This window comes from Haemorhous mexicanus, chromosome 5 (genome assembly GCF_027477595.1).
Source record: "Haemorhous mexicanus isolate bHaeMex1 chromosome 5, bHaeMex1.pri, whole genome shotgun sequence".
NCBI classification, from domain to species: Eukaryota; Metazoa; Chordata; class Aves; order Passeriformes; family Fringillidae; genus Haemorhous; species Haemorhous mexicanus.
Window position 1 is genome coordinate 28,840,929 of NC_082345.1, and position 23,213 is coordinate 28,864,141.

General features: G+C 50.7%; 6 protein-coding genes across 6 annotated transcripts; 3 read left to right on the forward strand and 3 right to left on the reverse strand.

The window, feature by feature from the left end:
- Window positions 1-112: 112 nt before the first annotated feature.
- APOLD1 (apolipoprotein L domain containing 1) lies at window positions 113-4,873 on the reverse strand. Its single transcript, XM_059846621.1, has 2 exons — window positions 4,722-4,873; window positions 113-2,564 (listed from the first exon to the last, which is right to left on the reverse strand). Exon 2 carries the CDS (start codon window positions 2,557-2,559, stop codon window positions 1,819-1,821), a length of 741 nt encoding a protein of 246 aa, XP_059702604.1. The 5' UTR covers window positions 2,560-2,564; window positions 4,722-4,873; the 3' UTR covers window positions 113-1,818.
- A 9,859-nt stretch (window positions 4,874-14,732) lies between these two features.
- Window positions 14,733-16,016, forward strand: LOC132328158 (histone H1.10-like). The gene is given in 3 exon segments (XM_059847918.1): window positions 14,733-14,756; window positions 15,109-15,618; window positions 15,620-16,016. Coding segments are annotated over 3 exon segments (834 nt in total). The 3' UTR covers window positions 15,920-16,016.
- A 290-nt stretch (window positions 16,017-16,306) lies between these two features.
- LOC132327426 (histone H2A-IV) lies at window positions 16,307-16,818 on the reverse strand. Its single transcript, XM_059846622.1, has one exon. The coding sequence runs from the start codon at window positions 16,760-16,762 to the stop codon at window positions 16,373-16,375; it is 390 nt and encodes a 129-aa protein (XP_059702605.1). The 5' UTR covers window positions 16,763-16,818; the 3' UTR covers window positions 16,307-16,372.
- Window positions 16,819-17,030: 212 nt separating this feature from the next.
- LOC132327427 (histone H2B 5) lies at window positions 17,031-17,567 on the forward strand. The gene has a single exon (XM_059846623.1). The coding sequence runs from the start codon at window positions 17,095-17,097 to the stop codon at window positions 17,473-17,475; it is 381 nt and encodes a 126-aa protein (XP_059702606.1). The 5' UTR covers window positions 17,031-17,094; the 3' UTR covers window positions 17,476-17,567.
- Window positions 17,568-18,824: 1,257 nt separating this feature from the next.
- Window positions 18,825-19,384, forward strand: LOC132327442 (histone H3). The gene has a single exon (XM_059846638.1). The coding sequence runs from the start codon at window positions 18,875-18,877 to the stop codon at window positions 19,283-19,285; it is 411 nt and encodes a 136-aa protein (XP_059702621.1). The 5' UTR covers window positions 18,825-18,874; the 3' UTR covers window positions 19,286-19,384.
- A 260-nt stretch (window positions 19,385-19,644) lies between these two features.
- Window positions 19,645-20,207, reverse strand: LOC132327443 (histone H3). The gene has a single exon (XM_059846640.1). It carries the CDS (start codon window positions 20,155-20,157, stop codon window positions 19,747-19,749), a length of 411 nt encoding a protein of 136 aa, XP_059702623.1. The 5' UTR covers window positions 20,158-20,207; the 3' UTR covers window positions 19,645-19,746.
- Between the last annotated feature and the right edge of the window lie 3,006 nt (window positions 20,208-23,213).

The window sequence follows — 23,213 nt, forward strand, 5'->3', positions numbered from 1 at the left end:
AGATGAATTTTAGTGCAGATGTAATGTCAGTTATTTCATAAGGGGTGCATGAGATGGACAATGTGTACAAGCACATCACCGCCAGGAGTGCAGAGAGACGCTGACACAAAAGTGCTTCATGTTCATTTATTCCAATCAGCAGTGTACTTGCTCATTTCTGGCAAACAGGCATGGGTATCAAAAGCATTTGAGTCCCACACTGGGGAACCAGAGCTTTTATTCTTCCTACAATATATTAAAACAAATATTGATATCATGAAAAGAAGAGACAAAAAGGACAGGGATTCAAGCTTTGTGACACGGAGTGCTGCCCTCCCTAAGAACTTGGTCAGTGTTACAGAATTACAGAGTAGGTTTTTCTGATCATTTGGATTTGTGTCTGCTCAGGGAAGTTTCCCTTATCCACTGGGGCATGCTTGTGGAGGGAGTTACCTCTGCATTAACCCTTTGAGTCACCTCAAGCTAGTTTCAGGGTCTCTTCCTTGTACCTCTTTCAGGTACTGCCATGATCCCCATCATCACCATACTTGGGCCCTTCACAGTGGGGTGATCCCATACACATCCTGGTGAGGTAGGGAAGTACTACTGTCCCTGTTTTTAGACAGGGAACTGAGGTACTGATGGCTCAAAATCACAAAAGGCATATTTAGCAGAACAGTCACTTGAAACAGGGTCCCAGTCCTTGCTCCTGCTTTGTAGGGCTTCTGCCACTGAATCATCCTGCTCCTCTCTACCCCTCCTGAAGATCAGTACCTGCATGTGTTTCACAGATGTGAAGCCTTCCGTGGGAAGCATTGCTAGGACCACGTGTAGCTTTCCATGAGCGCTGCCTCCTCCATCACAGATGATCCACTGTGGGTCTCACAGGCTGCTCAGCTGCATGGAGAGTGGCACCTCTGCCTCTCAGGTGTGCTCCCATCACGTAGCACCAGCCTACCCTTCCCTTCCTGCTGCAGGAGATATAACTGCTTCCTTCCACCAGTGCCCTGAGGCAGTCTCTGGTCCCAGGACCACTCTTCTTCTCTCTGTTTTGGCTCCTAAAATCTACTGTCACTGTTTGAACTGTGCTTCACCTATTTTATTACTATCAGCATTCAGGTCATGCTTTCCTTTTCCTACAGGGATTTGCCCTCCCTCACAGCAAAACAACAGGTAACTTGCTCTCACATGCTACAGACTTGCTTTACTCTAAAAAACAACAGCTTTCCTTTGGAACAGAGGCCGCCTTAAAAAAAAAAGTATATATATATATATATATGTATATATATATGTATGTATATATATATATATGTACACACTCTTAAATACAGTATCATAAGCTTAAAATCATTCTATGTAAATAAATAGAATACAAACATCACAGTTCTCAGTCTGGAGAGGTTTCTCCAAAACGGATAAATTCTGGCCCTGCTATTTCACCCTGGGATGGTGAACTATCCATACAGTCTGTCATATCTGGAGCTGCTTCTTTCTACAGCCTTTCCAGATGTACCTTGGTAATGGGCTTGTACTCTACTGGAAACTGGCAGCTGCTGGCTTTTTTAGGGTACTCCAGCTCTTGTACCACACACAGATTCATAAGCTGTTTACAAACCAGGTTCAGTCAGCATCAGGTATTTCATCTGCCTCCTGACCTACTTCTTTTTGCTGCCTTGGGGGAGCAGAGCAGTGGAGATGGCTGGGGAAAAAGGGGTCTGCAGAACGTCCTCCTCACAGCACCAGCACCGTGAACTGTAAAACAACAGGCAGCAGTGCTAATGGTCACAGTAAATAATGCAATGTCTCCAAACCCAGTTTTAACACGGGTCAAACACAGTTTCAGCTGGAGGGTCTCAGGATCTCAGCAGTGGTTTTAGCACCCAAGCCGAGTCTCCTCGTGTGTGGGGAAAGCTCTGTTCTGGACTCAAGAAGATCACAGACTTCATCCATTGCCCTGGTGCAGGTCTCGAGGTTGTCAGCCAGCTTCTGGATTTTGGCCTTCAGCACAGCCTGGCTGACTTTGGTGACCTCCTTTGTGTATTCTGGCACGAGGAAGCTGTGGGAGCCGCAGAAGACCACGAAGCAGACGGAGTTGTAGAGCGAGATGGATGCCCTCTTCTCCGACTGCCGCAGCGCAGGGTCGCCTGGGCCCTGCCCCCGGCGAAGGAACTCCAGGCAGCCGAGTATTTCCCTCATCTGTTTCCGACAAGTCATTGCAATTTCCTGCACCTTCCTCACCTCCCGGGAATTGCAGAGCACTAAGGAGAGGTCGGAAGTGATGCTGACGGCCCCGCCGGCCGTGGCCAGGCCCAGACCCACGGCCGAGGCCAGCAGAGAGGCTCCGAGCGTGGCGGGGCTCAGGGACAGCCCCAGGATGGCTGTGAGCGCCCCGGCGGCCGTCAGGGTGCTCCCGCCGACGGTGGCGATCAGGGAGCTCCTGCGGAGCTGGCTGAGTTTCCGAGCTGCCCGGTGGAGGTGAGCGATTTGGCCGCGCAGCCTCCGCCTCTGGTCCAGCAGGGCTGCGTGGAAGTGCTGCGTGGGGTCTGCTGTCGGCAGAAAGGCAGCGCCGTCCCTCTCCATGGCTTCTGTCCAGAGAAAGAAAAGTCTGGGGTGGGATTTATGTCAAAAAAACCCCGTGAGACATGCTCATCCTGGACCGCCGTTTCAGGGATGGCATCCAGCCAAATTTTTGTTGCTTGTACAGCTACAAGAAAGGTTTTCCATCTGCACACACGTGCACACTCACGTACACACACATACCCTTATCAATGTGCACATTTAATTACGTATTCCACTGTAACTTTAAAATGAGAAACTTTAAAATGTTTTTCTTAATCCCTGCAAAGACTGAAATATCCTAAGGACTGGGGTCAGAGGTGCTGTTACCATTATCTCTGTGAAGACACAAAAGGTCTTTTGAAACCCTGGGGACAGAAATTCCCCTGAGATTAGGTGACTCAGTGCCCAGAAGAGCAATGCTGTCAGAACTAATCTGTTGTCCCCCTGATGGGATTCAGAGGATCTGCAATATAGAAGGACATCTTTCACAAGAAAGGTCAGACTCCAAGGAGGTAAAAGCCACCTTCCAGGTTTTTGTTTAGGGGTGATTTCCTATTAAAGGAGGACAGAGGGAAGCTGCTGAGTGGAATCTGGATTTTCCATATAGGAGGTGAGGAGTTTATTAATGCCTTGGACAGGTATCGTGAACATCCTTCCTTGCTTTAAGCTTCAGCAACTCAAGGCCCCGCAGCATGGGGTTTTTATTTTTTCCTATTGTGACCTGGTGTCAGTGTATGAACAAAGATGGGAACTACTGTTCTGTGGTGCCTAGTCCAACCTGTGGTCATAAATACCCAGTTACAGTGGCAGGGAGGCCTCCAAACCTTGTTAATAAGAGTCATGAAGAGCACATCAGAAAAGCAGGTCCATTTATAGTGTGCACTCCCTTGCAGATGGGAAAACAGGGGAAATACAGAGGCCTGTGAGTAGAAAAGGCTTGAAAACTGCTGGGTCTGGAAAACCTCCCCTGGCAAGATAGCGGGAGAGGCTTTGCTTCTAGGAGATGAATCTTCAGTGTTTCTGTGCTAGACAGTCTCTGTTTGCTGTCTCTGTTCATTGCCACAAGTGCAGAAAGAAATGTTCCAATAAATATTTTCAGGTTGCTCTAGGGCTGCAAAATGCTCTACAAAGGAAGCCAGCAACTTCAATCCTGCTTACAGGGAACCTGAGACAGCAGAGCCAGCAGGAGTGGCGTAGCTGATTGTCTGGTGGGGCAGAGTTTCTGTGCTTCACCACGCTGCATTGTGCACACAGCTGTGCTGCCTCTGCACCTAGCAAGGTCCAGCCACAGGGCTGAGAGGCTGTTTGGAGCCCATAATGCCCTCACAGCCAAAAGGAGTCTCTGTAGCAGAAAGACCCTGCCACTAAGCAAGTGAGCAAAACTATTCATTGCTGCAGGCACCTTTTTACTTCTAAATCTTCTGTACTGTGGGACCTGAAGGTGCCTGCTCCCTCATAAAGTCACACTATGTAGCTAGGATCCTTGGGGCTTCATTCTGCAGAATCCTCATGTTTCAGAAGGAGAAAACTTTGTACCATAGTCTTTCCATCTGGAAGAGTATTCATAAATAATTCTCACTGCAATCTTTCCCCCTTCTGCTGGCTTGTCCTAATTCATCTCACACAGATCTTTTAAGACACCCCCCATGCTCTTCAGAAAATGCCCCCAGTCTCTCTGGGTGTCATTGGGTCATTTGAATCACTTAATACATTGTGCTTCTCTCAACTGGAGGCTGTGTCCTATTATTTTTACACTAGAGTTAGAAATAAAACTGGAAACACAAGGACTAACACTAATCTAAATGGATACCAGCATTGAAATTAACAATGAGCATGTCACCAATAAATTAACAACAGATCAATATGATGATCGTTAAATATGCCAGTTCCTGTAGCTTCTTAACAATTTGTTCAGAAGATTTAGTTGCTGAGAACTGTCTCAGATAATAGCAGTGACTATCTCACTGAATTATGAGAGCAATCATTCAATATACAGCATAGGCCATGTAGTGATGCAAATCTTTTGATATTGATTAATGCCAGCAGAAAGGGAAAAAAAGCCAACTCCTGCTCTCAGAGAAAAAATCTCCCCAGCACTAAAGGTATACATTAGTCCAAAGCCTGCAGACACTTTCCTAATTGAGAACTCGGAGACACTAAAAAAATTACTGGTTCAAACTTACCTTCAGTTTCCAGCCACCCTCCCAGAAGACAAATTTTGATCTGTTTCTGGAGGAGACCAATTTATAGCTCCTGTGGACCAATTGCTGCGATGGGAATGCTTTGCCTCATACTGGGAGTTTGCCATTTCCTGTTCTCCCTTGTGCAGAAGGATGTGACACACTGGAAAGTGACCTGTGGGACAGTGAGCACACATCATGCTCAGGAAACGATCCCTGCGAATGAACATTGTGTGTTCACTTTTCCTGAAGTGTAGGGTGGAAAAAAGGTTTAAAAATCGCAGCCTATTCCTGGCTCTGAGCTAGTGCAGACATTCCCTGCAGGGAGCAGTTGCCTTTCCTTTCCCTGAAATAGAAACTGACTTTACTCTGTGCTGGAGCTGCCAATTGTTTGATGACTTAAGTTTCCCTCCACTACACATCTAGAGCCAGGGGAGCTATCAGCCAGCCAACTGCTCCATTCAAGGCCAGGGTACTTTTAAAATTCCAGCTCTTTGGGAAAATCCATAAAAGGGAAGCAGCCCCATAGCAAGATCTCTGCTCTGAATTCCCATCCCTTCTTCCCAGTACATAAAAACATGCTGCAAAAGGAGTGATGACCCCGTGGTTTTACTCTGTTTCTTAACCATAGGCACCACAATGGTTGAGAAACAGCCCTCTTGTTTTCCTGAAGTGCCTGCCCAGCAATCAGCAATCAGAAAGAAAGGATCACTTGGATCCCCTGTTCTGCTGCCCGCTGTTGCCTGGCAGTTGTGCCATACAGATGTGGCCAGAGGGAAGAAGTGGTGAAGGTGTTGGGGAGGAACAGCCTAAGTGCCACTCCTGACACTGCCTTCCATGCTGAACCAGGGCCAGTTTTAATCAAAGATTCTCTTGATGGGGTCAGAAAAAATGACTTTTTTGATGGCACTCAGTGGTAGTCCAAAGTGATGTATGTCTTTATTGACACAGGGCCTGTGGTCCTGGGGATCCTTCTTTTGAGCAGCCGTGCTTGAAGATGGGGCATCTAGTTTCTTGTTTGGTGGATTCTTGCTCTTCAGGACTATTTGTTGACAGGGAAGCTCTGATTTTGCCCCTGACCTATCTAATCTGAAAGCTATCTAGCTGTAACTGAAAGGTGAGGCTTTCCTGTTGAATTTGTGGGATGTGTAGCCCCACAGTTGCTGGAGCTGACTTTAAAAAGGGCTGAGACTGAGAAGCAGCAGGCAGGGAGAGGAGAAGTCTAGGATTATTCATTTCAACAGCAACTTAGTTTTCAATTATGTTAAAATAGGTGGGAAATAGTGTGTCAAATGTTTTTTCAGGGGCAGACCTACAGGAGATGGAAGGTGAATGAAAAAATAAATAGCATGGAAGAGTTATTTCACAGACATGAAAAGAGAAAACACCATTTTAAAGAGGTCTAAATGTGCAGTTCTGGTCTGTTGCAATCTGTACATGCTGCATGTTAACAGGAAGGTGAGCTTTGACACTGAAGGAAACTGTGCTTTAGCCCTTCCCTTTGTTTTAGCAAGCGTGTGCTTGAATTGGAGCCCATCTGCCTTGGCAAGGGTTTGCAGTTGATGGAGAGTTCTTTTCTCACATTCCCAAATAGACTAGGGCACTTTTTTTTTCATGTGACTGTATCTGTGTTAGAATTTGTGCCTGCAGATATGTCCTTGTTAGGCCAGAGAGTTTTGGTAAAAGTGAAATAACAAAGCAAAGGAAAAAAAGGGTCTAGATGACAACATAGTTTTGGATGCTCTCCTTCCTTTCCCAGTTCTCTTCTTTCAATATACTCAGCTGCAAAACACTGTCAGAAATTCCTGCAGTGCTCAGTCTGTGGGCAAGGACCTGATGAGGGTGCAGAAGAAACAACTCATTTTTCTTAGACTATTCCCTCACAGACTTTCATGCCCACTGAAAGATCTGCACTTCACTCAAGATCAGATGTTGGTCTTGGCTGAGGATGGTTTCTCACAGGAATCATCCCTGGGCTCTTTCACCCTTTAAAGAGAGTGTTTCCCCATAATCCACCCCTATAACAAGGTGCATACCCAGAAAGTATGGACTTCACATGAGGAGCTAGAGATGTCAATGTGATGTTAGAGAAGAGATGTGTATTATAAAAAGAAACACTATTTCCTAGGAAGTGGCCCTACCACAGCCTTCTGCTCTCTGCTCCTGTCCCTGCTGACACTCACAAACATCCCTCTGGTGAGACTGCTGGTCTTCTCTCCCACTGATAATTAGAAAGACCAGCTCCAGCATAGGTAAGCAGGTAGGAATGAGAGCTGGATGGGAGAAAAGTGTCTTCTCTCAGCACCTGCCAAGGACTGAAAGGCTCCTAGTGCCATTAGTGCACTTGCCCAGATGTAAGTACATCTGCTGGGTCACTAAGTAGGTTCCAGGAGCCTGCTTGGAGTGAATCTTAGCTTATCAGGGATCTCCAGATGTGTGGAGTAGGTCAGACCTTTGCTGGGTGGTTCTGCAAGCTGGTGGAGGCCTGACCATGCTGCCTGCTGTGCGCTGCTGCCCCTCTGTTGGTGACTGCAAAGTGCTTGGGCTTGATGGTGGAAGGGGCACAGCAGGTGTTTCACAATGACCCTGGCCAAAAATGGTACCTCTGCTCCACCCTTTCCCATCCAGCCACATCCTCTTGAAATGCCTGAGGGCACTCTGTGGGAGCAGGTGACCAGAAAAGGGAAGGAAGGATGTTTTATTGCCTCAGCTCTCTTCCTTTCAGGGGATTTTGGCAGAATGGACTGTTTTTTTGCTCCTGGTCTCTCCAGCAGAAGGGATATATGGCAGAAATGTCTGATCTGAAGCTGTCTGCAGCTACTGTGATGTAACATTTGAACAAAAATATGTAACATTTGAAGCTGGAGTTTCAAATAAACACTTCCTTTACTGACATTGTTTTGATCAAATAACTGAGAAAATTTGAGTAAATTTACACTTATATACCATCTTTCTAACAGATTTCTGCCATGCTTGGTACTTTCAACCTTAACGACTAGACCCTGGCGCTAAAAGCTGCCTTTTTTATTTTAATTTCTTTTTCAATTGTACCAAAGACAAATCTTAACTTTGTGCAGCAAGGTATTAATTCAGAATCAGCAGAAACTAGAATAGGCCAAAACTAAAACAAAGAAAGCAAATTGGAACAAAAGGACTGTGTCAGCTTTTAGTAACCTTACCAGCAGATCCAAGTTAGTTTTTTTGAAAGCATTCCAGAATGTGACAGGCTGCTCTGGGCTCTGGTCACCGGTGTATGTGGGTCCTCAGCTGGGATTGAAGAAAGCTGCAAAGAGCAGAGCAGGGTGGAGGGGAACAGAAAAGCCTGTGGGATGAGAACGCTTCTTGTTAGTTCCATTTAAGCAGAAAATTAGCCAAGCACACTGACTGTGCCTGCTTTGTGAGCAAGCATTCGTGTAACAAAAACACCTTCCTAAATTGCCTTGCCAAAACACTGCTAGCAGGGCTTGCAGAGATCAAGCATTTATTTGGACGTGGAGAATGAATTCCTGCCATGCATTTAAAGAGAGCAGCTCATCTGCCATTTGCCAGCTTTGGTTACACGTTGAGTGCAGGCTGTGTGGCACAAGGCTCTGGGGCACAGAGGAGCAGCTCCCCACGCCAGCCCTCTGAAGAGGTTCTCCCAGTCAGTTTATTCACACTCTGAAGCTCCCTCTAGAGCCAGGAGAAGAGAAGTCATCCCCAAAAGCTCCTTCAGTCCATCTCTTCCAAGCACCTGCTCTGTAATATGTGACAAATTATGGACAGCAATTCTTTATCCTTTTCCTGCCTCATTCGATGTCCCACGGGTTTGCTGGGTTTATGTTCCAGTTTCAAATTCCAGACACCGCTCTGGGCTAGAGAGGGTCCCTTAAACCAGCCCTTGCTGTCCTGCCGTGAGCAGAAGATGCTGTTGTGGAAAACTGTGTGTGGCAGTGGTGCATCTCTGCCCATCTCTTTCATGGTTTTTTCAGGTATCTTTTGACCCTGTTGACACCAGCAAGATTTGGGAACACTTCTGAGTGACAGAACACTTGCATGAGAGGGATGGATCTCCTCTAGATCCAAAGGGAAATGGGCATCTGGCTGTGAGCGTGCAGTGTGGCCTTCTGTACCTCCCAAATATTTGTCATGCAGGTACCACTGCTTGCATCCATACTTAACTCAGTATTCAGCAGGAGATATATGGCTGTTGGGATGGCCTTTATGTCCATCATGAATCAAGTCTCTGTATTTGACAAACCTGCTTTGAAAAGTGTTTGTGGACTCTGCCTTTAAGGACAAATTCCATTCTTGGTACCAAAATCAGATTTTGACTAATATCTCTTGTAGTATCCTAGGGCTCCCCTCTAGGCTGGGTATTATTTTATATTTGCAGTACATCAGACTTCTAGTGATTGTTCAGATCAGGTGACAACACTTTGTAATGAGCTGGTATAGCTCTAGAAAAAAATGTTTTCATACTTGAAGCAGCTCTGCAGACTTGGAGAACTGGAACTGGGCAGAAAGGGTGAATATGTTCTCTTCCTGTCAGCCCTTCCTTGAACCTGGTGCAGTCAGGGAGCGTATGGGATCTCAGAAAGCAAAAATGTTGCTGTGCTTTGTGCCTCTTTACAGTGATGTCTGAAGAGGAGCATCCTTCTCCCTTTAGCTTCAGCACACAGCAATCATTGCACCTGGAACTCTTCCTTCTTCAGCCATTCTGTAGGCAGGTCTTCCCACAGCCAGTGGTCATGAGGGAGCCTAGAGAGCAGCAGTTTCTTTCCCTAAAATCTGCTCCTCAGTAGGGATCTTTTCCTCCATAGCATGGTGGATTGCAAGTAGGCATTGATAATCAGGCCGCCTACTTCTCACCACTTTTTATATTTCGAGAGGCATATGGTGACTGACGCATTTCCTGATGCAAACCCAAAAACCACATCAGTTTGGATCCAGGAGCTCTGATTATCGACATGGAGCTACAGACAATTCATTTCCTTGCTGTTCTGCAGCATTTTCAATGAACTTTGGAGGTTCCTGTTCTCACCTGGAACAGAAGCAGGGAGGAAGCCAATGCTTTGCTCGTTGCCTCCTGGGCAGGACAAACTGTGAATGGAGGTGGCCTTGGCCTTAGTTTCAGATGAGTGTTTGCTCCCTGAAGCGACCCTCTGACCTGGCACAGCTTTTATAATACTGATCAGGTCATGGTTTTAAATTCCCTTGTTCTGGGCCTTAGATGGTTGAGATTTTCCCATGTTCAAGATATATCATACTGCGTTCTTCTCTTTATATTTCTTGGGAAAGAAAAGGTTTCTGTAAGCCAACAAGAATATTTCCCTTGTAAGGCTTCTGAAACAAAATGTCTTTTTTTTTTTTAGATTATTAATGTGGAAGTGATTGGACAGCTGTCATAGCAATCCTCATTTGAATAGATGTCAGCAATAAGGAAAGAATATTGCTTCTTGAAGGTAGTTTTAAAAAAAACCTCAGAATCTGTTCATCAGTTCAAAACTGCCAGAAGAGTTAGTGGAAAAGGAACAAGAGACATGGATGTATTCAGGATCCCACAACTAAGCACTTTACATAACAGACCTTGCATATGCTGAAAAATAAGGTGGCGAAGCAGCCCACCAGAAGCATTCCTCCTCCTCTAGCTCCTCCCTGAATTTGCCTGCTTGCCCAAATTCATGCATTTCCCCTGTCTTCACAAGTGCAGTGATACCAGCAGCTATTTTTGCTCTTAGCTCAGGGCAGCATTTCAGCTGCCGGACTTCTGTGCCAAACTGCTCCTTTCCTTTGCCAGCTCTGCACCCCAGTGTCCTCTAGAAAAGTGCTGGGAACATCATCTTCAATCCCTGACCTCCAGCAACACAGGGATGGGAGAGGGGGCAACCTCTTCTCCTTCTAGGGTACTTGTCCACCTCTTCTGAGCCATTATGAGCTTGTTTTTGTGAGGTGGTAGCTCATCTTCCTGGCTTCTCTGCAGGAAGTGGAGGAGTTGCAGGTGGTTGTTCTCTGCCTGAGCAGGGTGGGCACCCAAGGGGAGCCAGTGAACCACAAGAGCTGCAGTCAGCCAGAAGTCTAAGACCAGCTGCCTCAGAGGAAATAAAAAGTGCCTAAGTGATGTGAATGTCATGGTTCAGAGTGGGGTGGGAAAAGATGCGAGTCCCCACCAGGAGTTGGTAGGGAGATGAGCACATTGCCACCCAAACCAAAACTGTGGGCCAGGATTTTCTCCAGACAGCAGCTGAAAGGTGGAACTGCTCTTCCTGCTGTCCTCTTTGGGTTTTGCGACTGCTGCATGGGATGATGGAAATGCTATTATTTTAGAAAGACGTTTTGGAAACTGAAGCTGGCTGCTCTTGAAATGTTTCTTTGTGAGGGTGCTGAAATGAAGGTGAAAGGGTGTTTCAGATGCAGCTGACTGCTCTGGGCCCTACAGAAGGTGAGCCAAGCCATTCCCACATTTTTATGTTTTTGATGGCAGAAGAGTTGGGAATTACCAAACTGAGGTGCAGGAACTGTTGTTCCTGGCCATCCTGCACCTAAACCTGTGAGTACTTCCAGTGTCAATGATAAGTGCAAGTGGCAGTAGAGTTTTGTTATAACTGAAATCTGCTTCTGTCTCCGCTAGGACTGAAATCAAACATCTGCATGCAACTGGGCCAAAAGTGCTCCCTGTTGTCTAGATCTAGAGAGCTGCTGAACCAGTAGCTTTGAGAGCCTTTCACAGTCCCTGCTTCACCAAGGAAGGGACTGTCAGGCACCACCAGCCCTGCCATCCCTGCCCAGCATTTCCTGGGGCTCCCCCAACCCTGTTCTGCTCCCAGGGGGCCATTCCAGCTCCTCTGGAGCCATCAGCCTCTATCCCAGCAACACAGAAATAGGGCCAGTCTCAAGCTCCCCACAGCCCTGCCTGGCCATGGTCCCACTGTTCCAGGGAGCATCTAATGCCTGGAGCTGGGGCTGAGCCCAGAGCCCCTCTCCAAGCCTCATCCTGATCCCACCTGCAGCTGACTCCTTGGCCTTGCTTCTGTGTGTGTAAGGCAGGGAGCTGAGGTTTGTGGCACATTAAAAGTTAAAATAAGCAGAAAAATTAATTATATTTTGAACAGTTTTTTTTTCTTTATGAAATTAGATTAATCATCTCTGAACCTTTTTTCTGCTGACAGGAAATGTTGAGAATTAACACCTACAGCTGGGCCTCAGCAGGAGAAGGGTAGAAAATGTGAATCAAACTAAAATGGGAGGATCCTATCAACTGTAGTTTTGAGAATTGTGAATGACTCTCAGTTCTCCTATCTCCAAAAGAGAGATGGGCTTCACATGTTTGGGAAAGCCATGGCAATGTGAAATGCAGTGCAGTTAGGTGTTCATGTGGAAAAGTCATAAGGAAGGAGAAGACTAGGAGAAAGAGTTGAAGAAGAATTATCCTCAGTATGAGTCCAAGCAGCTGAACATTGGACCTTTGTAAGGTCCTTTTCCTTTTAATGTCATCTATGGTGGCTGCTCAGCTTTGTACCCTAGAGCCAAATATCACAAAAGGGACATGCAATAACTGGAAAGCTACCCTGATTTTGCAATTTTTTTAGTTTGCTAGCAGGCACTAAGTTTGGTTAGGATTACTATATATTTTTGCAAGTTATTAGGCATTTGTAACTGGTTACAATAAACTATACTTTCCATGCTGTCTGGGAAGGAGTCTAAGGGGCTTTCAGATCTGATTTCTTGCAGTGCAAGCTGGCTCACATTGGTAGCACCTGCAAAAAAAAAAAAAAAAAAAATTGTTCTGTAGGATTTGCTGGCAGATTCTTGCTGCTGTACCAGAGATCTCTGTCCATAGTGGCAGTGTATGCAGAGACCAACAGCCTGGAATGGCACTGAGATCCTGCTGTTCTGGATTTCACCTCTTCCAGGGTGAGGTAGCAAGGCTGGCTGTAATTGTGATGGTGAATGCACAAGAGGGAGGGAGAATCTCTCCCAGGAAGGATCCTTCCTAGCTGTTGTTTTTCATGTCTGCATTGCAGGGCAATATGTACTGCTACTGTATCTTAATTAGGTTTGACCACAACTGGAGTAATGATCTCTGGTGCACAACTTCAGGTTTTTGTGGTGCTAATCACACAAGAAACAGCAGTTTTTGGGGGAGGAGGGTGAGCCATGAACCACAGCCTTTGTGTATTTACTACTCTATGAGGTGATGCTGTATTCCTATCTCCTTGTAGGGTTGGATTATTCTCTTATACTTCTGCATCCTTCCCCTAATAAAAATGACTTGACTGCTTGTATATAAAATGGTCATGAGATTATATAATCTTTGTACAAATAAGGAAAGGGAATATTGGAATAAAAACGGAAGAGGAAAATCAAATAAGTAGGAGCCCCTAAAGCAATTACAAAATTTAGCCTCAAGTTGCTCAATTTAGCATTTGATAGAGAATGGTGGAGAAAAAAGTGGAATGAGATGAGGACTACCACAATGTGTGGCAGTGTTGCAGTGGAACATCCTGAGAAGCTTCTCCTCTGGAGATGGTTGGTGTTGTCCTTGGCACCACTATACAGGATTTAGGCATACAGCTGTGTGCCAGCTGTGTGTGTAAAGGAAAACACTCTTGGGAATACTACATTACAGGCTGGAGGGAAGTGTGCTATTGTGATGCATTATTACTCTTATAAAATAAGATTTGCAAAGAATGGGGGAGGTAGAAAGGCTTCTGTCCCAGCACAAGTGTTGGCATTGGTGATTGCAGGGTTGCTGAGTACAAAAACCTGCTTAGACAATGTAACACACTTAGTTTTAAAGGGCATCCAGGATTCTACTACACCTAAATGGATCAGAGCAGACACACAGTCATCCACCTACCTGATTGCAAGAAAATTTAAGGGACATCAACAATTACACTGTTCAATTCTTGATGCCCCCCTATTGCTACGTGGAATAAATGTCACACAGTCAAGTTCTCTTGGCTTTGTAAAATTTCCAGTGAACCTTACTCTATAAGCCATCCCACTTCCAACATGGTTTGAAAGCCCAAGTCCAGATTTGCTGAATTTTCTCTCTTATTGGCAGTCTCTGCCTGATCATAACATCATAATTCCTCAGCTAGGGAACCTCGATGGCAAGGAGGAGTTAGAAAGAAAACATAAATGCAAGAAAAATGTGTTTATTTTCCTTAAGTCTTTTTTACAATAATTATGCAAGAAAATGTCCAAGTGCCTATATGATGATTTTTGGAATCAGACTTTGTGAATTATATGAAGATTGAGTCTTCCAAAATCTTCAAGAGGTTCATTTTACTGTTCTTTGGTGAAATGAAATAGAGAAGTGAGGTGGTATTTTTCCACTCACAGATTTTTCATCTTGTTGAAAAAGAAAAAGGGAAGTTGATCCTAACTGGTCAGCATCATACCGAAACTATTCAAGTGAATTTTGTTTATGTGAGGTATAAATATAAATGCAGCAATCTGACCCTGCTAAACTATTGATGGCCATTAAATTTCAAGGTAAATGAATTAGGAGCTCCTGACGGAGACACAAAACTATACCCAAAGTTGTAGCTAATGTATACATGCTAATGGGGTAGTCACCACAATGTGCATTAAGAGCTTTGCCTCACTTTGTGCTGCAGCCAAAGCTTTTATGTACAGAAACTGCTGGGACATGATCTGTAACACAAAAAAAGAGCAGTGAGCAAAAATTGTGGTTTTTCTTTCCAGCTTCAGATCAAAATATGAATAGAATGGTGCTCTGACATCTCTTGTGGACTCAAGATCTGTCCATTTATTTTTCCATGTTAATGAATTACATGAACCAACTTTACAGATTTAGTACTGTGTGCTTCATTTAGAGTGTGATCTGTTTCTGTACACCAGAGACTTACATGAAGCTCTGTGGTCTAACACAAACTTTTTATCTTTGGTGTACAGGTCCCAAATTATTCCACTGATATTGCAGAACCTTTTGCTACGTTAGCAATAGGAAAGTGTTTCAAAGAGGGGGATAAAGTACGTGCTGTCTCATGCTTCATACATAGAAGTATGGAACGCCTGGAAACTTTGGAAGTAAAGGGAAAAAATTATACCTGAGTGTTTCACTGTAGCCAGAGATATAAACCTCAGCTTTGTGATACCCCACTCTCTTTGAAAACCCTTTTATTTTAAAGAATGAGACTCTAACTGCTTGCTTTCTTATCTAAGGTAAAAAGGACCCTCTGAAGATTAATACTGAGTTTGCTCACTCACGTTAATTTTAAAGAAAAATTTCTAATTTACAAAGAAAAAACTTTCGCGATCTCGAGGTCCATTTGCTAGCCGGACTCGGGGTTCCTTATCCCCTAGCCGCTCAAATCCAACTCTTTTCGCGACAAGACATCGACTGGCGAAAACCAGTGCTTCCACGGCCTCACGGATGTAGAAAAAGGACGATTTCGCGACAGATAAAATAGAAAAAAAACATTCTATTTCACCCGAGGAAGCACAAGACGGAGGGCGGGGCACCGGGCGGCGGCCGCGCGGAGCGGGCGGGGCCAAACAGCGCCCGCCGCGCTGCGATAACCGGGGGGGCCGGGTCGCCCCTGCCCGGTGCTCCCGGTTACACCGCAATGGCCGGGACCGCCCCGGCCCCGCCGCCAAGAAGCCGAAGAAGGCGGCGAGCGGCTCCAAAGCCCGCAAGCCCGCGGGGCCCAGCGTCACCGAGCTGATCACCAAGGCCGTGTCCGCCTCCAAGGAGCGCAAGGGGCTCTCGCTCGCCGCGCTCAAGAAGGCGCTGGCCGCCGGCGGCTACGATGTGGAGAAGAACAACAGCCGCATCAAGCTGGGGCTCAAGAGCCTCGTCAGCAAGGGCACCCTGGTGCAGATCAGAGGTATAGGTGCGTCTGGCTCTTTCTGCCTCAGCAAGAAACCCGGAGAAGCAAAAGAAAAGGCCCTTAAGGAGGAAAAAAACTACAGTAGTCAAGTCCAAGAAGCCGGCGGCCAAGAAGCCCGCCAGCGCCGCCGAGAAGGCGGTGACAGCAAAGTACAGCCCCAAGAAAGTTAAGCCTGCAGCCAAGAAAGCAGCCAAGAGTCCCAAGGTGACAGAGGCTGTCAGGCCCAAGAAAGCGGTGGCAGCAGAGAAAAGCCCGGCTAAGGCGGTGAAGCCCAAAGCAGCCAAGCCGAAAGCGGCCAAGGCAAAAAGGCAGCACACAAGAAGTAAGCCCTCCGTGGAAATAGTCCTGCTCCGCATTTAAACCCAAAGCCTCTTTTAAGAGCCACCAACATTCGGGCTGAAATGCTGTGGCTGCCACCGGTTTCGGGAGGGGTGTGGGGGAACAGCAGTCTGCTGGTCAGTGTGCTGTTTACTCCGGGAACAGCTCGAGGGGCACTTGACTTGGTAGGGGGAGGGTAGTAGCGCCTTGGTAGCTTTTGAAAAGCCCATACAGCGCAGGGATTGGTTGCGAAAGGGCTGAGCTGCTTCCTGGGACTGTAGTCAGCCCCGCCCCAGAGCGGGGCCGGTGCTGTGTGCGCGGAGCTGCGTCCGGCGCTGACAGTTATAATGTCTGAGATAAGCAATTCAAAACCTTACGCGGGCGTTCACCACCGTAATGGAATTCAAGCTCTTTCTCTGAACTTGTAGGTGGCTCTTAAAAGAGCCTTTGGGGTTTTTTTCTTGGTTAAACTTCGCAGCTCTTGATCTTCGGCGCTCACTTGGCTTTCGCCTTGTGGCTGTCGGTTTTCTTGGGCAGCAGCACGGCCTGGATGTTGGGCAGCACGCCGCCCTGCGCGATCGTCACCTTGCCCAGCAGCTTGTTGAGCTCCTCGTCGTTGCGGATGGCCAGCTGCAGGTGGCGGGGGATGATGCGCGTCTTCTTGTTGTCGCGGGCCGCGTTGCCCGCCAGCTCCAGGATCTCGGCCGTCAGGTACTCCAGCACGGCCGCCAGGTACACCGGCGCGCCGGCGCCCACGCGCTCCGCGTAGTTGCCCTTGCGCAGCAGCCGGTGCACGCGGCCCACGGGGAACTGCAGCCCGGCCCGCGACGAGCGCGACTTGGCCTTGGCGCGCGCCTTGCCGCCCTGCTTCCCGCGCCCGGACATAACTGCAACTGAAACAGCGAGCTCAACAACCAAATGCGATAATTTTAACGTCCGAGCTCGGCCTTATATACCTCTTCAGCGGAAGGCGCGACTTCCGATTGGCTAAGACAGGGATGTACCCAAAACAGCCAATAGGAACGCGGATCCAAATTTAACCAATGGCGATGAAGGGCGAAAAGCTATCGCTGCAAAAGCTTGCCTCAGCCAATAACAGTTTGGACTACATGATCCCTAATTTGCATAACCGCCCTATAAATGCGGGCGCTCAGCTGCGCACGCCATTCTCTGTCTAAGAGGTCGTTTGTGCGGCTGTGCTGAGAGGATTTGCTGCCATGCCTGAACCGGCCAAGTCCGCCCCCGCGCCTAAGAAGGGCTCCAAGAAAGCCGTCACCAAGACGCAGAAAAAAGGTGACAAGAAACGGCGCAAGAGCCGCAAGGAGAGCTACTCCATCTACGTGTACAAGGTGCTGAAGCAGGTGCACCCCGACACGGGCATCTCGTCCAAGGCCATGGGCATCATGAACTCCTTCGTCAACGACATCTTCGAGCGCATCGCGGGCGAGGCCTCGCGCCTGGCGCACTACAACAAGCGCTCCACCATCACGTCGCGGGAGATCCAGACGGCCGTGCGCCTGCTGCTGCCCGGCGAGCTGGCCAAGCACGCCGTGTCCGAGGGCACCAAGGCTGTCACCAAGTACACCAGCTCCAAGTAGACGGTTTCTGCGTTCTTAGTTCGGTATTACAAACCTAAAGGCTCTTTTAAGAGCCACCCACCTTCTCAGTAAAAGAGCTGATGCTGTCACGAGTTCCTACCTGTCTCGTTTTTTTTTTTTTATTTTCGGGCGGGCTGTGGAGACACATGCATTTAAGGTATAAAAGTATCTTAAATAAATGAAGGCAGGATTTACAGTGTTTGCGGTAAACTTAGGATTCAACGAGCCCAAGGACGGTCATAATTCCCTTTACAAGCCCTCAGAGTCCTTTTTGGTATATGTACACGGTAGTTGAGGGGGGTTAGAAAAAATCCGGTCGGTGGTCTCTCAAAACAGGAAGCACGTTCCGGACGGCTGGTACATGGTAATTGGTGACCTACGTTAACGTACCACTGAACCGGGGGCATTGACAGCAGAAGTGCTTTCAGCCAACCCGGTGCTCTTGTGCCTTGTTCTTTTGATCTAGGAAACAGACTCCGAGTTGGATGCCCCCTACCCGGCCCTGCAATGTGCATTGTCGCGGGTTAGCGGGGGGGAAGGAAAGCCGAACGCGTTCTCGCCCCGAACAGCACAGTCCCCGCGCAGGTAGCCCCGAGCACAGGCTCCCCAGTGTGGCTCTTTGCGGGCTTTTGTGTCCCCCTCTCTCCGCCGTTTCCCCGCGCCCCGTACACTCCGCCGCCGAGCGCGGGCGGGCAGAGCAGGGGCCGCGCCGCTGCCGCGCTCGGTCCGACCTGAGTGAGGACTGCGCGGAGCCTCCCCGCGGGCGGGCCCGGCCGCCTCCCGCCCCTCCCGCCCCGGCGCTGATTGGTTGCGGCTCGCGGCTCGCGGCCCGAGCGCGCGCTGCCCCGGAACGCGCTCCCCTCACGGGACGCGGCGCTTCCAGCGGGCCGGGCCAGCGGCCGGGAGAGCTCAGCGGGGCCAGGCAAGGCGGCTGCCGCCTGCGCCTTCGGCCTTGCTGCCGCGGCCCGGAACCGAAGGCGGCGACTGAGCGGGAAGAAACCGCGAGCCCTCGGGGAAGGAGGCGGCTGCCGGCGGCAGCTTTAGCTAGCGGTTCTGAGGCCGGGAACGAACGCGAGCGGAGCGGCTTTGGATAAAGAAGGGCGATCCCGAGGCTCGGGCGGCGAGCCCGCACTGCTCGCTCTCGGGCGGTGCCGCCCCCGCTGTGCCCCGCAAGGCGCTGCTGGAAGGGGGCGGGGCGAGGCCCGGGCGCCCAGCCCGCCCTGGAGGCGGGGTCTTTTCCCGGGCTCGCGACAAGCTCCCAATGGCAGCCGGCCGCTGTCGAGCAGGCAGCCAATGGGAGCGGCCAGTGGGACTATAAATACTGGCGGCGCGGAGCTGGCGCCACAGTTTGTGCTGCGAGTGCAGAGTATAGTGAGCGGCGCAGTGCGGTTGCTGGGCCATGGCGCGCACAAAGCAGACGGCGCGGAAGTCGACGGGCGGCAAGGCACCCCGCAAGCAGCTGGCCACCAAGGCTGCCCGCAAGAGCGCGCCGGCCACGGGCGGCGTCAAGAAGCCGCACCGCTACCGGCCCGGCACGGTGGCGCTGCGCGAGATCCGGCGCTACCAGAAGTCCACGGAGCTGCTGATCCGCAAGCTGCCCTTCCAGCGCCTGGTGCGCGAGATCGCGCAGGACTTCAAGACCGACCTGCGCTTCCAGAGCTCGGCCGTCATGGCGCTGCAGGAGGCCAGCGAGGCCTACTTGGTGGGGCTCTTCGAGGACACCAACCTCTGCGCCATCCACGCCAAGCGCGTCACCATCATGCCCAAGGACATCCAGCTGGCCCGCCGCATCCGCGGAGAGCGCGCTTAAGTTCCTTGCCGCAGCCCTTCCCGGCCGGGCAGTGAGGCAACCCACGCAGAACCAAAGGCTCTTTTAAGAGCCACTACATGCACAATTAAAAGGGCTGTAGCGCTGTTGCAAAACACGTACCGCTTGCTGAGCTTAAGGTGAAATTATAGCCGAGGTTTTAAAATCCAGGTAATATATCCATGTCACTTAAATTACATACCAGGTTAATGAGTTTGTTCCGTGTCTTAAGGAAAACACTGCAAGTAACTCTCGTTGATAACGCAGCCTGTATTACTGGAGCTCGCTATCTTGATTACTCACCAAACATTGCAATTGTTTTCCCCGTGCCCCACGCCCCATAAAATGATGAATAAACCAGCGCAACAGCCCTTTTACTTGTGCATGTAGTGGCTCTTAAAAGAGCCTTTGGGTCTGCGTGGGTTGCCTCACGGCCCGGCCGGGAAGGGCTGCGGTAGGGAGACTTAAGCGCGCTCTCCGCGGATGCGGCGGGCCAGCTGGATGTCCTTGGGCATGATGGTGACGCGCTTGGCGTGGATGGCGCAGAGGTTGGTGTCCTCAAAGAGCCCCACCAGGTAGGCCTCGCTGGCCTCCTGCAGCGCCATGACAGCCGAGCTCTGGAAGCGCAGGTCGGTCTTGAAGTCCTGCGCGATCTCGCGCACCAGGCGCTGGAAGGGCAGCTTGCGGATCAGCAGCTCCGTGGACTTCTGGTAGCGCCGGATCTCGCGCAGCGCCACCGTGCCGGGCCGGTAGCGGTGCGGCTTCTTGACGCCGCCCGTGGCCGGCGCGCTCTTGCGGGCAGCCTTGGTGGCCAGCTGCTTGCGGGGCGCCTTGCCGCCCGTCGACTTCCGCGCCGTCTGCTTTGTGCGCGCCATGGCCCAGCAACCGCACTGCACCGCTCACTATACTCTGCACTCGCAGCACAAACTGTGGCGCCAGCTCCGCGCCGCCGGTATTTATAGTCCCACTGGCCGCTCCCATTGGCTGCCTGCTCGACAGCGGCCGGCTGCCATTGGGAGCTTGTCGCGAGCCCGGGAAAAGACACCGCCTCCGGGGCGGGAGACGCGCCCTGCCTCGCCTCTCCCCCTCCCCCTTCCAGCAGCGCCTTGCGGGGCACAGCGGGGGCGGCGGCGGCACCGCCCGAGAGCAAGGCAGTGCGGGCTCGCCCTGATTTTACCAAAGCCGCTGCGCTCGCGTTCGTTCCCGGCCTCGGAACCGCTAGCTAAAGCTGCCGCCGGCAGCCGCCTCCTTCCCCGAGGGCTCGCGGTTTCTTCCCGCTCAGTCGCCGCCTTCGGTTCCGGGCCGCGGCAGCAAGGCCGAAGGCGCAGGCGGCAGCCTCCTTGCCTGGCTCCGCTGAGCTCTCCCGGCCGCTGGCCCGGCCCGCTGGAAGCGCCGCGTCCCGTGAGGGGAGCGCGTTCCGGGGCAGCGCGCGCTCGGGCCGCGAGCCGCGAGCCGCAACCAATCAGCGCCGGGGCGGGAGGGGCGGGAGGCGGCCGGGCCCGCCCGCGGGGAGGCTCCGCGCAGTCCTCACTCAGGTCGGACCGAGCGCGGCAGCGGCGCGGCCCCGGCTCTGCCCGCCCGCAGCCCCGTCCGCGCTCGGCGGTGGAGTGTACGGGGCGCGGGGAAACGGCGAGGAGAGAGAGGGGGCACAAAAGCCCGCAAAGAGCCACACTGGGGAGCCTGTGCTCGGGGCTACCTGCGCGGGGACTGTGCTGTTCGGGGCGAAAACGCTTACTGATGGGAGGGAAGGAGGGAGGGCATTCGCCTCTGAAGCTTTTGCTCAAAACCAAACTAACTGAAAAACAAGGGCGCAAGGTCGTCTGGAATCGCCTGTGCTTTAAACGCTCCCTATTCACACTGTCATCTAATCGCGTAGCTCAAGAGGGAAGCACCTCGGACTAGCAGTCAGGAACAAATTTGTGTCGGCAGTTTTGGGACCACCGACTGCACTCGTTTGTCTAACCCGCCACCCTCAAACTGTGCATGTACCTAAAGCAGGCTCACAAGGAATTATGAACGTTCCCTTCTCCGTTGAAGCAGATGTAAAGCACATCCTTTTACTTCAAACAAAGCACTTCCCACTTTCCTTACAATTTACAATGCTTTCACACTGTTACCTCTCTTTTCCCCAAAAAAACCCGAAGGGGACAGAAAAGTACAGATCACCATAGCATCAGCTCTTTTATTGGAAAGATGGTCCAGGAGGTCGAGCACAGAGGCACCTTACTTGGATCTCTTGTATTTGGCGAGAGCCTCGGTGTCCTCGGAGGTGGCTGCCGTTTTACCCTGCCAGCTGAATGCTCCGTTCGTGTGCGGGGGGTTTATGTAGATGGGGTAGCCGAGCGCTGTGAGTTCTCGTGGACTGTAGAGAGATGCCGCCGCCCCAGATCCATGTACATGGTTATTCCTGTTTCCTGGCTATCAAAATGCAGCGTTATTCGCGCGGCACAGCGGGGCGGGGACACCGCGGACGCGGAGTGAGGCGATGTGCGCGCTCTCCGCCGGCTCCGAGGAACGCGTGTGTGCCGGGGAAGAGCAAAGCGGAGTGTTCGCTGCTTGGAGAGCAGAGCGATGCGTGTGTCACGGGAGAGGAGACATCCGTGCCCCGCCGGGCGCTTACTGAAGTGTGTCAGCCGCTGCAGAGTGATGCGTGTGTCGGGCGGCGCGGAGCAATGGGTGCACAAGGAAGCAGCGGAGTGCCGTGTCCGCTCGTCGGGAATCAGAATGAGCCCTCCGTCAGGGAGGACCGAAACAATGCGCTAGCAGCTCTGAGCAATATTTGTCAGCTGGTGCAGAAGGATCTGTGTGTTTGCTGGGCTCAGGACGTGCCGTATGTCGTAGGGAGCAGAGCGATGTATGTGTCGGGGGTGCGGAGGGCTCTGAGAGTCGGGCCGCAAGGCTAACGTGGATTGAGGGCGCGGAGCGATGTGGTTTTGGCAGCGGGTGGGGAAGTGTTCAGGAACGGCGGCGCAGGGCCCCTCAGAGATACAGGACGGCCGTGCTCTGCGTGCATCGTCGGGCGCAGTGATTTGTTTGTAAAACAGTGCAGAGCGATGTGCTTTCCTTCGGGAACGAGGCGATATGTGTGTAAATCGGCGGGCAGCGATGTGTGTGTGAGGGAGGAGCCGGACGATGCCCGTGCCATAGGGAGGAGAGCGGCGCGTGTTTCGGGAGGCGCATAGCGATGGCAGCACCATACGGAGGGCAATGTGTGCACCGGCGGCGGGGAGCGTAAATCTAATTTGTTTTTCGGGGTGCGCTGTCTTTTTCGGGATCATAGAGCTACGTGAATGTTAGACACGCCCTGTGTGTATATTTGAACATCGTTTGATGGTAAACATATTATGGAGCGTTTAGAAAGTGAAGGATGTGTAAGCTGAACAAAGCAGAGTACTGAAGCATAGCAATGGGCTCTGGAGAGAGGAGGTAATAATTAAACAGTTGAATTCCGTGTTTCTTCGGTCGAACTCGCACAAGCTGCGACAGCGCAGAGAGTGTTGAAAACCTTCCGCTTTCCCGTGTTCCCTTTTGCCGAGCACGGCGCTGCCCTCCTCGCCCGAAGCTCACTCGGCGGTGGGACCCACCCCCGCTCAGCCGGGGCAAGAGGAGCTGGTCACGGAGGTGCCCACCGCCATCAGGAGCTCTTTGACAGCGCTCTGCCCAAAGCCAGGACTCGTTCCGCTAGGCCCCGGCCCTCCCGGCTTCTCTCCACGCCCGGCTTTGCCACTGGCGTGTTAATTACACACATGTTCCTTTGACGAATTTGTATGTGCCTCATGTGGCTATTGCTTTTTAGAAACATTGGTTTTAAGGGGGGGGGGGGGTAATTATTTTCTGTGTCTTGAATCTCTGCAGGAAGACCTTGAGCTGTCATACTTATTGACCCCAAATTAACACCTAATGGGCTTCCGAGGTTTGTGCGGAAACAGAG

What these genes read in the sequence shown, in the direction of transcription:
- LOC132327426 (XM_059846622.1), bottom strand. Translation starts at nt 16,762, where the DNA reads ATGTCCGGGCGCGGGAAGCAGGGCGGCAAGGCGCGCGCCAAGGCCAAG.
- APOLD1 (XM_059846621.1), bottom strand. Translation starts at nt 2,559, where the DNA reads ATGGAGAGGGACGGCGCTGCCTTTCTGCCGACAGCAGACCCCACGCAG.
- LOC132327442 (XM_059846638.1), top strand. Translation starts at nt 18,875, where the DNA reads ATGGCGCGCACAAAGCAGACGGCGCGGAAGTCGACGGGCGGCAAGGCA.
- LOC132327427 (XM_059846623.1), top strand. Translation starts at nt 17,095, where the DNA reads ATGCCTGAACCGGCCAAGTCCGCCCCCGCGCCTAAGAAGGGCTCCAAG.
- LOC132327443 (XM_059846640.1), bottom strand. Translation starts at nt 20,157, where the DNA reads ATGGCGCGCACAAAGCAGACGGCGCGGAAGTCGACGGGCGGCAAGGCG.